This window comes from Prinia subflava, chromosome 7, assembly GCF_021018805.1.
Source record: "Prinia subflava isolate CZ2003 ecotype Zambia chromosome 7, Cam_Psub_1.2, whole genome shotgun sequence".
Classification (NCBI taxonomy): Eukaryota; Metazoa; Chordata; class Aves; order Passeriformes; family Cisticolidae; genus Prinia; species Prinia subflava.
Window position 1 is genome coordinate 22,455,668 of NC_086253.1, and position 12,178 is coordinate 22,467,845.

At 41.6% G+C, this 12,178-nt stretch overlaps 1 protein-coding gene across 5 annotated transcripts in view; it reads left to right on the forward strand.

The window, feature by feature from the left end:
• Positions 1-686: 686 nt before the first annotated feature.
• FAM114A1 (family with sequence similarity 114 member A1) overlaps positions 687-12,178 on the forward strand; it is a 31,517-nt gene continuing 20,025 nt past the window's right edge. For all 5 annotated transcript variants that reach the window (XM_063401782.1, XM_063401787.1, XM_063401784.1 and 2 more), the window contains exons 1-3: positions 687-838; positions 3,266-3,624; positions 4,409-4,496. In XM_063401782.1, coding sequence (XP_063257852.1) covers positions 3,274-3,624; positions 4,409-4,496 — 439 coding nt within the window. In that variant the 5' untranslated portion in view covers positions 687-838; positions 3,266-3,273. The remainder of the gene's footprint in view (positions 839-3,265; positions 3,625-4,408; positions 4,497-12,178) is intronic.

The window sequence follows — 12,178 nt, forward strand, 5'->3', positions numbered from 1 at the left end:
AGCCTGAAACTCCTTTGCACAACCAAGTGCTTCACCGACTGGAAATGTGTGCAAGGACCGCCGGCTTCTGCCAGGTGCATCTCCTGTAAACACCACGGTAACGGAGGTGTCAAGCGCTATCTGAAAAGCTACATCTAGATTTAATTCCGCACCCCCGCGGGTCAGTAACTGCTCGCTTTGAGGACGGACTAGACTTTCAAAAAAGAAAATAATAAATTTTTATGCCAACTCAGCAACTAGATTAATTTGTACTTTTTCTTCCAGAGGATGGTTGAGCACTGAACCGGCTGCCCAGTGAAGTAGCCACAGCACCAAGCTCGTCCGAGTCCAGGAAGCGTTTGGAGACAACGCTCTCAGGCACGTGGTGTGATTCTTGGGGTCCTGCACAGGGCCAGGAGTTGGACTCGTTGATCCTGACAGGTCCCTTCCAACTCAGTATTCCACGACTCTATGAAATTCACGCCTTTTCCGCCTCAGCGCGGACGCGGAGGTCCCGCCGGCCCTGAGGGAAGCGCTGCTGCGGCCGCGCCCGACGCTCCCAGCGGCTCCCGCCGGGGGCCGTGAGGGGCGCCATGGCGGCCGGGGCGGCTGCCCGCGCTGGGCCAGAGGAGCCTGGAGTCCGGGGACGGCTCGGCAGCGGCGCGGCGCTGCCCCTTTGCAACAGGCGGCCGCCTCACACAGCCGGAAGGAGAGCGACGGACCAAAGCCAAGCCTCCCTCCTCCCTGGGGCCGGCCTGGACTGCCCAGCCCGCTCTGCCTCCTCCCTCCGCTGCTGCCGACGTGGCGGGGCGGGGAAGGGAGGAAGCCGCGGGCGCGCCGGTCGGGGCACTGCTGAGCGGTAAGGAGCGCGGCGATTTCTGTATTTTCTGCCGCTTTTGGTACTGGCCGCGCCACACAGCTCTGCCCCAGAGGGGGATTTCGGAAAGGGAGAAAAAGGAAAGGAAAAGCGGGAAGCTGTGGCGCTGTGGGCTTGCGGGAGCGGCGCGCCGGCTTCTCCTGCCGCGCCGGGGGCAGGGGGCAGCGGGGCAGGGGCAGCTGCCCGCGGCGGGCGCCAGGGGAGGTTCGCCCGTGCTCGCTGTGCCCGCAGCGTCCCGCGGAGGAGGAGCGACAGCGGGCGTCGAGCGAGAGGAGAGCAAGGTGCCGTCGCTAAAAATGTTATTCCTGCCGGCTGCTCGGGGACCGTGATTCATGCCCGAAGGCGCCCGGGGGCGGCGGGGCTTTGCTTTCTAGGAGAGATGAAACTCCTCAGACGGACGCTCAGCAGGTGCCGCCACCGCCGGCCCCCTCAGCGCGGCTGGTCGGTGCGGGCCGGGCGCTCCCCTGCCACTGGGCCGGGCCGGCCTTAGCATCTCCCTCACGAACTCCCCGTGGAGTCATTCCCTTTGGGCGGAGCTGTCCGAGTTGATTTGGATCAGAACAGTCTCACGGATGAGAGGCTGAGGGACGCTGACCCCGGGTGCACCACGGCCCGTGTGTTCTGCCAGACGCGGTAATTTGCTCCTGGAAGGAAGGTTCAGCAGGCAACTGCAGGGACCGTGGCCCGAGTGGTACCCAGAGATCACTCAGACCTGCAAAAATCCATGTGCATGTCTGTGTGATCCTTCAAAAAGTGCTAGGCTTACTCAGAGCTAGTGCCCATTCAAAATTATGAAGTCTGTATGTAAAGGTTTTACAGGTTTTGATAGAGGATCCTCGTATCTCATTATGGAATTTGGTTTACAAATACAAAAATTTTCCTTAGGTGATGCTGCCCATCACACAGTGAATGATGTTAAAACAATAGTGATACTTCTCTGCACTAAAGCATTTTATAATATTTGCTTTATTTTTAATGAAAAGCTGTCAAATGCAAAGATTCTGACTTAAGAATTCATGTTTTCTCAAGATAATTAACGTACAGTGTAAGCTGAAGTAATACAAGTGGTAGCAAGTGCTTACTTTTTCACTTATGTTTCTTGTTCACTGATCCAAAGTGCTACTCTTGGAACTGTTTAAACAAGTGATCTACTTTCACATTAGATAAACAGGCTGCTAAAGCTATAGATATTTCAGATCTGTAGACTTTAATAAAATATACTCATCTAAATACATGCTTCTCAGGCAAATTTCTCCTAAATCCCAGTTATATTTTGCTTTTTGCCTTTTTTCCCCCTCTCTCATAGAACCTCCATTCTTCCTGACAGATGTGAACCTTTGAGCCATATTTAATTAATATGAGAGTCAATGAAAAGGCAGCATCTACAGAGAGGACTGTACAAGTCTTTTTATGCCATGCAACTCAACATTTTGCAAACTCTCTGTCAAGGATTGTCTTCTGAGTGCCAAGCATACTGTTGTTACCAACAAATAAGTGTTAGTAATCACAGACCAGCAGTCCTTTGGGACTCTGGCAGTGCCACTCCTTAATCAGCTGCAGAGCTTACTCTGTGGCTTTATCTTTGCCCATCAAGATCCTTAACCTGATGACTGCACAGTGGTGGAAAATACCTCCAAAATTACATTGGAAGATAAGGAATAAATAAGAGAAAACTGTACAAAACCCCAAAAAAATCAGTAACTACCTCATACAAGCTTACCTTGCCGTCAAAATTGAAGTTCAATCACACAGCTGGAATTTTTGGAGATGGTGAGAAGTATCACACTCCCCAAAGAGCAAGACTTTGGGACAAGTGATACAGAAACAGTGTGAGCAATGACCATGCTATGGCTGTGTCTGTGAAATGGCTTTAGGGCCCGTAGCCTGTCATGTTCACAGATTATGCCCCTTCTGAAACAATGAATATCGCCACAGTTTTAGTACAGAGAATTATCCTCCCCTCTATCAGTGAGCAGGCTGTAGGGACCTGCATATGTCACAGTGATGAAAGGGAGAGCAAGAGCTGCTTGGCTACTGCAGCTCAGATTATTCTGTTCTGCAATGGTCTTTCATGCACAGCTGGTAGTGAATATAGACATAAACCGTGTGGAAACTGTTACATTTGGCTTTTCCAGACAAATTAATATCTTTTCACTCTCACTAAACCGTATTTTGGAAAACATTAATGCTGTTCTTTGTATTTGAGTGGGATCTTTCAGAGTGAGTGGAGTATTTACAGTATTATCCTGATACCAGTGCCAGGGCGATGCATGTGCCACAGGGTTCCATGCTTTAGGAGGTCTTACATCAAGGTTGCATTGTTTTTCAGCAGTAGCATATGGTAAACACTGTGTATTTTAAAATAAACATTCAAATGTTTATGGTATCTAAAAGACTTTCTGTATTCAGGACTGAAAATGTCTGACGACATATCTGATGGCACCCCATCTGAAGAAAAACCTGAAATAATGGAAATGCCCACCAGTGAGGTATTGCCTCATGAATCAGTACCACAGCTCATAGAAGCAGAGATCTTGCGTGAGCCTTCACAAGATCAACATGGACAGGTCACTCAGAATGTCAGTAATAGAGAGGAAGGAGACATGCTCATTAATGAAAACCCTCTGGCAGAAAAAGTCGAAAGCCTGCCTTCCAGCCTGCCTTCCAGTGAGGAGACAACTGAAGACAGGCCCACCGAGTGCATTGAAACTGTAAGCCTTGATGCAGAACCTGAATTGGAGGAAATGCTGCATGAGCAAAGCAATCCAGTAAGCAATACTTTCTTTTCTGTAAAAGCCCTCCTTTCCCTGCATCGTAAGGACAGAGTTTTGTGTAATGTACATACTGTTTTCCACAAAAACCAAGGAAGCTATGCAGGAAACCTGCATACGGATAAATTGTTTTGCAACACCAAGCTTTTGAAAACCAGGAATAGTTTAATTTCACTTTGCCCGTATGATATTAATTTGGTTTTTCAGGTCTGGTTGCAATAAAGCTTGCATTGTGTAGAGTGATATGTTACTGGAGACTTTCTTGAGACAAGAGTTTCTTAACATGATTTAAATATGGAATAGTGATAATTGCTTAACACTCCCCATTACTGTAGAAGGTGTGCAGCACCTCCTCTGGCTGTGTTTTTTTTGAAGCCAGTGGTAGGAGTTGCCTGTGCACATCTGCTGAATTACACATGTGAGGAGACTTCAGAAGAGAAGCCTCCAACTCTGGCTCCTGCCTTCAACCTAGGAAGGAGACAAGTTCCTGCCTCTCCCTTATATTAGCCCTAATAAACTTGTGTGGCTTTATAGGATTGTATGCCTGAAGAAATGTTAGGACATCTGTAATGATGTCTCTGGAGTTTAAGGCTTCAAGGAATAGATGATATGATCTGTGCTTCTACTTCTTTTGTGCACAGAAGTTTGGACTCCACGTAATACCCAATCCATCGCCATCTATTAAATGCCAGACTTCGTTGCCTGAGAGGTTCTTTGTGTTTCCTCCTGCCTTTTGAGAATAAGATTTTTAGACAGTGGAGTAACATTTTTGTTCTTATAGGCTGCAGACTCCTCATCTAAAGCAAGTAGATGGGGAGCTTGGGGTACCTGGGGAAAGTCTCTGCTGTCATCAGCTTCTGCCACAGTGGGTAAGTGTTCAGTTGGTAAAGTGTGTGGAAATAATTAATAATTTTCATGTGTCATTGGACAAATTAGTGTTGCACCTTAAGGATTCATAGACAATTTTGCCTTGATAAGCTTGGGAAGCATGATTTTTTTAAAGAGGAAGATGGACCTTCCTAATTATTCAGATTATGAACAAGGCTCTAGGCTTGTTTGTAAAGTTAATGAATTACTTGACCGTGATTTCTTCATAGAAATTCTTAATGAATTACTTGACTGTGACTTCTTCACAACTTCTTCACAATCCAATACAATTACTGTCAGCCAAAGGCTTATGATTTCTCAAGTCAAAACAACCCAGATTTGTGCTCATGCATGTTAATGGTTTGTATGCCAGGTTTGACTCCTGCCTACACAACATGAATTCACTTCTGGTAATTCATTGCAGCTTTCATTGCCAGCCAGTGAAACTGTCACACTAGATTTCAGACAGTAGAACAACATATTGAAACATGGGCCCTATACTCCCTCTCCCTATACTCTCATTTCCAATAGTAGGTCAGTACAAAGTGTCCTTGTGAAGACGTAGGTAAAACTTAATTATTGCTCTTTGAAAACTCACAGACAAAAAGCAAAGCATAGAAATATGTAGTTACCAGTGGGAAATAATTTCTCACGAACCAGAAATGTTTTGTAACATAAAAATCTGTTAGCTAGTCAGTTCTCATCCACAAAACATCTTTAAAAGATGAACCTAGGAATTAAAATTAATTGCTAGTTACTAAAATTAATTCAATAGGGATACTGGTTTTATGATTGCATATAAGGCTGAATAATTTTCTTCCTTATCTCTTCTGTTTCATGGACAGTAAAGGTTTCTGTCTGCTTCTCAGAAGAGGAGGGAAGTTTCCTTGTCCTCTTTTTTTTCAGTGACATCCACAGTCAGGAGTACATAACTACATTTTCTTTCAGACCGTCCAACAATTAATATTTCTAGTTACATTCAGAATGGGTTTCTGGGGTGTGTGGAATAAGTTTGTTGTGTAGGCAGTCTGACTTGATAAGGTTGCGTGATGTCTGTTTTGAATAGGCATGTAATCACTGGGAATATATGTTTTTAGGATTATTATTGTCAAAAAATTAGCTTTTTTGTTCCAGTTGGAACAAGTCAAGCTGCTTGGAAAAAGAGCATCCACATGTAGAAAAGAAAAATTTTAGAATAATTTTAATTCGACATCAGAATGGTTGCACTATTTCACACTGAAGACCCATCTATTATTTAGGTTCTGGCAGTGACCAAGAACAACTAGGAAAGCACCTAAAACCAGATGTATATAAAGCAGCAGTTCCCCTGTTTTCCTATTTCCTGGAATCTGCAGCATAGACAGACTTCCTGACCCTGGGATCAGGGTAGGTTGAGTTTCTGTGCTACTAACTAATAATTTTGAATTTAACGTTGTGAATTTATTAAACAAGATAGACTTTGAATTAAGCAGAAATCAAATGTACGTTCTTCCGTATTTTCTGAACCCAGGGTAACTTGACTAATGTGTATGTGTATGTAACACATAGCTAGTCTTAGATTTGTTCCAGGAAATCAATGCACCAGGTAATATTTTATTCCTGGTACAGAGGGCTTATTTCCTAGTTGTTTATTAGGAAAACTCAATGCTTGATCCTGTGAAATATTTACTGTCTCTCACTGTCATGGACAGGATATGGTACTGTGTAGACCACGTATCTCCTTCAGTATGATAATTTCCTAGTGAGATATATGGGAAAAAATAAAGCTATTGGGAATTTCTATAAGCTTTATTATTATTATATATTTATTATTCCACTTCAAGGTTATATCTGATCAGTTCAACCAACACTTCATCTCCTATTCCAGAAAATTGTTTTGCTATGGACCAGTCCATTGTAAAGTTGCTATTCCTCCAGTGTAGCAAATGCTGTACATAAAACTGCCTTCATAGAGTTGAGACTTAGCAGCAATACCTTCAGTCTGTGATTTTTCTGTTGTTCTGTTGTCATGTTGTACAACACAGCTGCTTGTCTGGTGAAATATGACCAATATTTACTATTCCTTGTATTTTTCTTCAAAATTGTACTTTATAAAAATAGCAGAAATAGTTTGAGGTAGACTAAATAATATTTTAAAAACTTAAACAAATACATTTTTCATTTAACAATGAGTATTAGAGACCAGCCAGGGTTGGATTGTACCTTGAAAAGTCTTCTAGTCAAGGGTTTTATGGGAAAGGCTTTATGGGTCTAGATGAGATTATCTAGCATGTTTTCCTGTCACATCTTAAAAACCTCCAGCAGTGGAGACTCCACCATATCCCTGGGTAGGTTATTCCAGTGAATAATTTTTCGTATTGTAATTAATTTTTCTTGCATTCCTACCTGTTTAACACAGAGTTAAAATGTCATTCCAGTGATCTGTTTCATTATCCTTCAAACACTGTTAGAGAATTCACAAACGCGAGTATTTTTAATGCAGAGCTATAATTTATTTAGCAGAGATGATTTTAGTTCCGAATAATAACATGGTTTCCGTATAATTTGTATCTCATCCTCCTTTAAGTAACTCTGCACGTACAGCCAGGGATTGTTTTGGTGGTATTTTTTTATTCCAAAGAAAATATCTGTTGTCTTTGAACTGATTTTGACATTATTTGGATGGGTGGCCCCAGGACAAGAGAGATGTGATACTTCTCTACACAACAGAATCTGTAACTCTTTTAGTTTCAATCACTGCCTGAACCATGTCTGGGGTCTTAACACTAGATGTCACACTAAGCTAGCTATTGAATCAGCTTCACCAACAAGGTGAAGAGATTTTTTTTGTTTTTAAAAGGTGCAAGAAAATTGGTTCCTCCTTGTGGAACCACGATGGAGCAGAACCACTGAAATAGTTGCTGGAATGGTGAGACGGGAGAAGGCGGCTCACTATGATATGGAGGAACTTATACTAATTATCAACATTTTAGTCTCTTTCTTTTCAATTGTGTTTTTTAGTAAATCAGCCATTACACAATCTAGCCTTTTAAGTGTTGATAAAGCTATCCTGCTTAAGAGGGTGACTATTGCAGCTAAACCAATTAATGGGTAGTAGCCACTGAAATGTGTAGTCCCTCACCTGTCTTTTCTTTGCATGTTTCTTCCTTCTCCCTGTATCAGCAGTCATGTTCTTCTGAGTTCCCTCTAATCCAGTTCAGGAAGCTAAATTGACATAAGAATAACTCCAGAGGAAAGAAAAATCCATTTTCTCCCTCGTCAATTCCTTGAACTGACTTCTTGAGACCCGTTTCAGGGCAAGCAGCAGGGACAAGGGTGCAATATGGGGAGGAGTAGAACTTCCCATAACTGCACCAAGAAGCCATTGGGTTAGCTTAGCTGTAAGAGCAAACTCTTTATCCCTAGCGCTTATATGAGGCAAAATATAATTTCAGTTTGTACTGGCAGCTTGTGACATGCATTTTTAAAACAGCTTCTATGCTTAAAAGCTTGTCTCTTTGCTTTTTCTTCCAACTAATCTATCAGCTAGCTTAATGGAAGTGATGACCTTATGCAAGCCTTGCCTTTCATATGCTGTGGTGTTTTGAATGAGGTATGGCATTCATAAGGTGCTGAAGTTAAGGTGCTCAATGAGTGGCATTTCCAAGGAAAGTCTGTTCTCTATCATGCTGTATACAAATGCTTCACTCAGTGTAAGTTTAAGGTGTTTTACCTTTAGGGCCGTTGCTAAGAGTAGCACCTGTCAATACATTCACACACTAAATATCATTTAAAAAAATAACCCAGCTGTTTGATTCACGTGATCCCTGAAATTCATACTATAAGGCTGCGTAATGCATCTTTCTAATGTAGTGTTTGCAGTTAATGTTCTGCTATCTTGATTTTGTTCTTGTGTATATTCTCATCTAGTTCCTCAGCTATGAGAATGGCACATAAAATATTAGACAACCATAGTTCTCCCTGATATACTGAAAAGCACTTTTTGTCACTCAGTATGACAGAACGAAATGTCACTTGAGATGTCACTGTGTTCATGAGCATGGATATTATGTGTAATAATCTGAATTGCATAGCTTAAGTTGACTTCTGTGTGGAACAGAAATGCCAATGCTGCAGATAATGTGAAACTAAAGTATTCAAACATAGTCTTTTCTGTTCTCTATAGATACTCTTCCCCTGTTGCAAAATAAAGTACAATACTAAAAAAAGAAGGCTGGGTGTTATGCTTGTACTTTAGTTATGCTTGTACTTTATGTGATCATAAAGAGGATAGTTAATCTCTTCAGACTTTTTTAATTTTATAAATTCAGCTGATTAAGGGAAAACTACTTTGGGTTAAAAGTCACATAGTGGTCACAAAGTAACAACATGTTATTTTGTAAATAACACTTTACAGCAGCTGTAGCAGCAAAGCCCTCTTAGCAGTTATTCCTTTTTCAGAATGCTGAGTGCAAGTACCAGATGGAAGAAAATGTGGATGCTTTTGGGGTTGGCAGTGCCTTTTGCTTTCTTTATGTCTTTTAACATGGGCTTATAGTCTAGAAGAGACGGAGAACCAATAAAATGGTCTTAACTGCCTTTATGCTTATTGCTATTATTGAGATCTTTTATGCTTGCCATAAGGTGATCTGAATCTAACCTCATTTACTAGATTAATTGGAGTGAGTCCTGATTCATAGACTAGATAGCAGACATATTATAAGAATCTAGCCTGGGTTTTTTGTTTTAAATGCAAGGAAGAGAAATTTTGTGAAGGCTTGAAGTGAATGGAGTGCCAATAGGATAGCCTAAAAGGGAGCACAATGGGTTCCCACTTTTTAGTGTACAAAACCAGAGCACAGCTGGATTTTCCACATCTCTCTCCTTCATTGTAGTGGAGTGATTCTCTTCCAGCCATTTTCAGGTTCCTCAGTTTTGCATCTGGTGAAAGATGCTCATTTAAGGCCTCGGTCTTCATCTTTAGCTTGAGCCAGATGAGGTGTCACTCATGTTGTTAGACTAGACTTTGATCAGTTCTTTGTTAAATGTGCTCCCATGGTAGGACACAGGTTACAAAGGCAGTGTGGACAAAATCTCAGACTCTTCCCATCTGTACCATTGGATCAGAGTCCAGTTGCCAGTGAGTACTAGATGCACAAGGGATCAGTGGTTCCTATAGAGTGGTTTGGGTTTCAGACTTAGTGAAGTGCCCTCCAGAGGTGTCTGCCTCTCTCAGCTCTGCTGAGAATCCAGAGCTACTAAGCTGGGAGGTGGAAGATAAGACAGCTTGCAGTGAAGTGGGTTGTATCTGACTAAAGCATTTGTGAGTGCTGTAATCTGTCCTTGGGCAGATCAGGCAAACTAAAAGGCAGGTCATGTTGCTATGCAGTGTTAGCAAAACCTTCCTTTTCAAATGAGAGATCCCAGCTAGGAACATGGACAATAATATTCTGTGGAAATTGCCAGCCAGTTGAAAGACAAGGAATCATGGAGGCAAGATAAACAAAAGCAACAGCACAGGGAAAAAAGAGTGCTTTCTTCCAAAAGCTCACAGTTAACAATGCCCATTGCAGAGCTCTTCTGTCTGCTGTTACAGAAGAGTAAATGGAGATGTCAGAGGTGTCAGCTCGGTTGCATTAGCACACCCAGTGTAACAAAATCAGTGCATCTTAAATTGTAGGCTTCTCTCCCACAAGCTCTTTTATTTCTGTGCCATTTGAAGTTACAAATAATCATTTTAATTTCCAAGGCAATGCGTGTTTCTGCCCTGTTAGTGCACGTATGTGTAGCTGATGGTTGCTTCAGTTGTGGCCTTCTGATCTCATCTGGTTTAACTGCTGCAAACATATATGCCATGTAGCTCAGTTCAGCAAAGCCACCCCTAGCTGACCTGGAGTGTTTTCTTATTATTTTAGTGCATGTAACCATAGCCTTGAAAATGCTGCCTTTTGTAGGTCAGTAAATATCAATAAGCAGCTGTGTGCTTTCTCTTCTTAAATGTGTTAGCTTGTCTGCAAAACTATGGGAACCCATTCAAGGCTATAAAAAAATCACCAGAAAAAAAAGTGGGAAATTGATCTGGAAACACATAACTGTTCACATGACAATTCAAATTTTTGCCCAAAATTTATAGGATTTTTATATGACTACAGGACTGCAGTATTTTGTTACCAAGTCAGGTTGATTAGGTCAGTGAAAAGAATAAAATGCTTGCTCATTTAAAAAGTTGTGAGCATGGAAAGGAATGTGACAGGCAGTGTCTATTATATTAGTGTAAAAGCACAATTAATAGTGATTTGAGTCCCAGGAATTCGGGGATTAAATAAATTACTCCAGAATCTATCCATGCTAGTATTTTCACTGAGCTCATTAAAATATGTGGGAGATTGGGATTAGACCATGCAGTACACTGTTCTCTAGAATCTGCATTGGAACAGACTTGGCAAAATTCAATAAATTATCCAATGATGACTTAAACATTGTGATGCATAACCTGGTATGACCCACACAGTTGAATGCACTACTGTTTTTGTAAGACACAAGATAGAATAGATAAAGGTCATATTTTCTTTAGACGGGTAAAAGCATTTATCTGCCTAGGCTGTTACAGTGTAAAACATTAGGCCCTTGTGTAGCCTATGAAATTCCTGGTGTCTGCAGGTCCGTTCCATAGGAGATATCTGTTCTTTGTTATCACCTCCAGATACTCCAGTTTTCTTGTATGGGATCTTTCAGAGATGCTGCTTCACATATGTTTTCTAGAGTATATTTATTACTGCAGTCACAGAGCACCTGATGTGTACTTCATCTGGAAATCACAGAATCACAAATCTAAGCTTTCCTTTTTCCTACTCCATTTCAATAGATTTGCTGCATCTTTCTTGAATCAGATGTTCAAAAGCATATTTGTATGACCACACACACACACACACAGATGTGTAAGTTTATTCAGAATGCTGCAGAGCACTGGCAAGTGATAAGCTGTTTTGCTGTAGTTGATGTAACTCTGAAAAGATGCTTTGAACTTCTCTAATAGAATGCACATAGTTGTGGGAAAATGTGGACAACACTTAACGAATCATTATGCATAATTTTGTGCCTGAGCTGTCTAGATATCTGCCTGACCATCTGTTCTAAGGCCATTTCTGAAATAATTTATCTGTTTTACAGTTTAGTTTACCAAAGAAGTATGAAATTGTCATTAACATTTCTTATTAGGCAGATAGTTGAAGCACTCTGGATTATCCTGCTGCTGGAAGTGATCAGTTTCACTCAAGATGCACTAACAGTGTACTGTACAAGATAAAAATCAAATCATGTCACAGAAGCTGTTTAATTTTGTGTTGGAAAGAAATATTGCACACCTGGTTTGTTGTTCACCTGTTGCACCTCAGCTGATACACAGAAACTTCCAGCTAAGGAAGATTAACAGCTGGATTGCTTGTAATGAGAGAAATAGATCATGGAGATACTTGTGCACATAACCAGAAGCAAAATAGACAGACAATTTTAGAGTAATCTTTTTGAAGGGCAGCATTTTTCAACTACAGTTGATGCAGATTAGGAAGATATTGCCTCCCCTTGACTGACTATCAGTCAGTCTACCCTGTCCTGTAGTGGGATATTACCAGTCCCTGTGATTTGCTAGTGTAAAAAAACTCTGTGTGGAAAACCAGCAAGGCAATCCTATTCTGTCAAAAATATT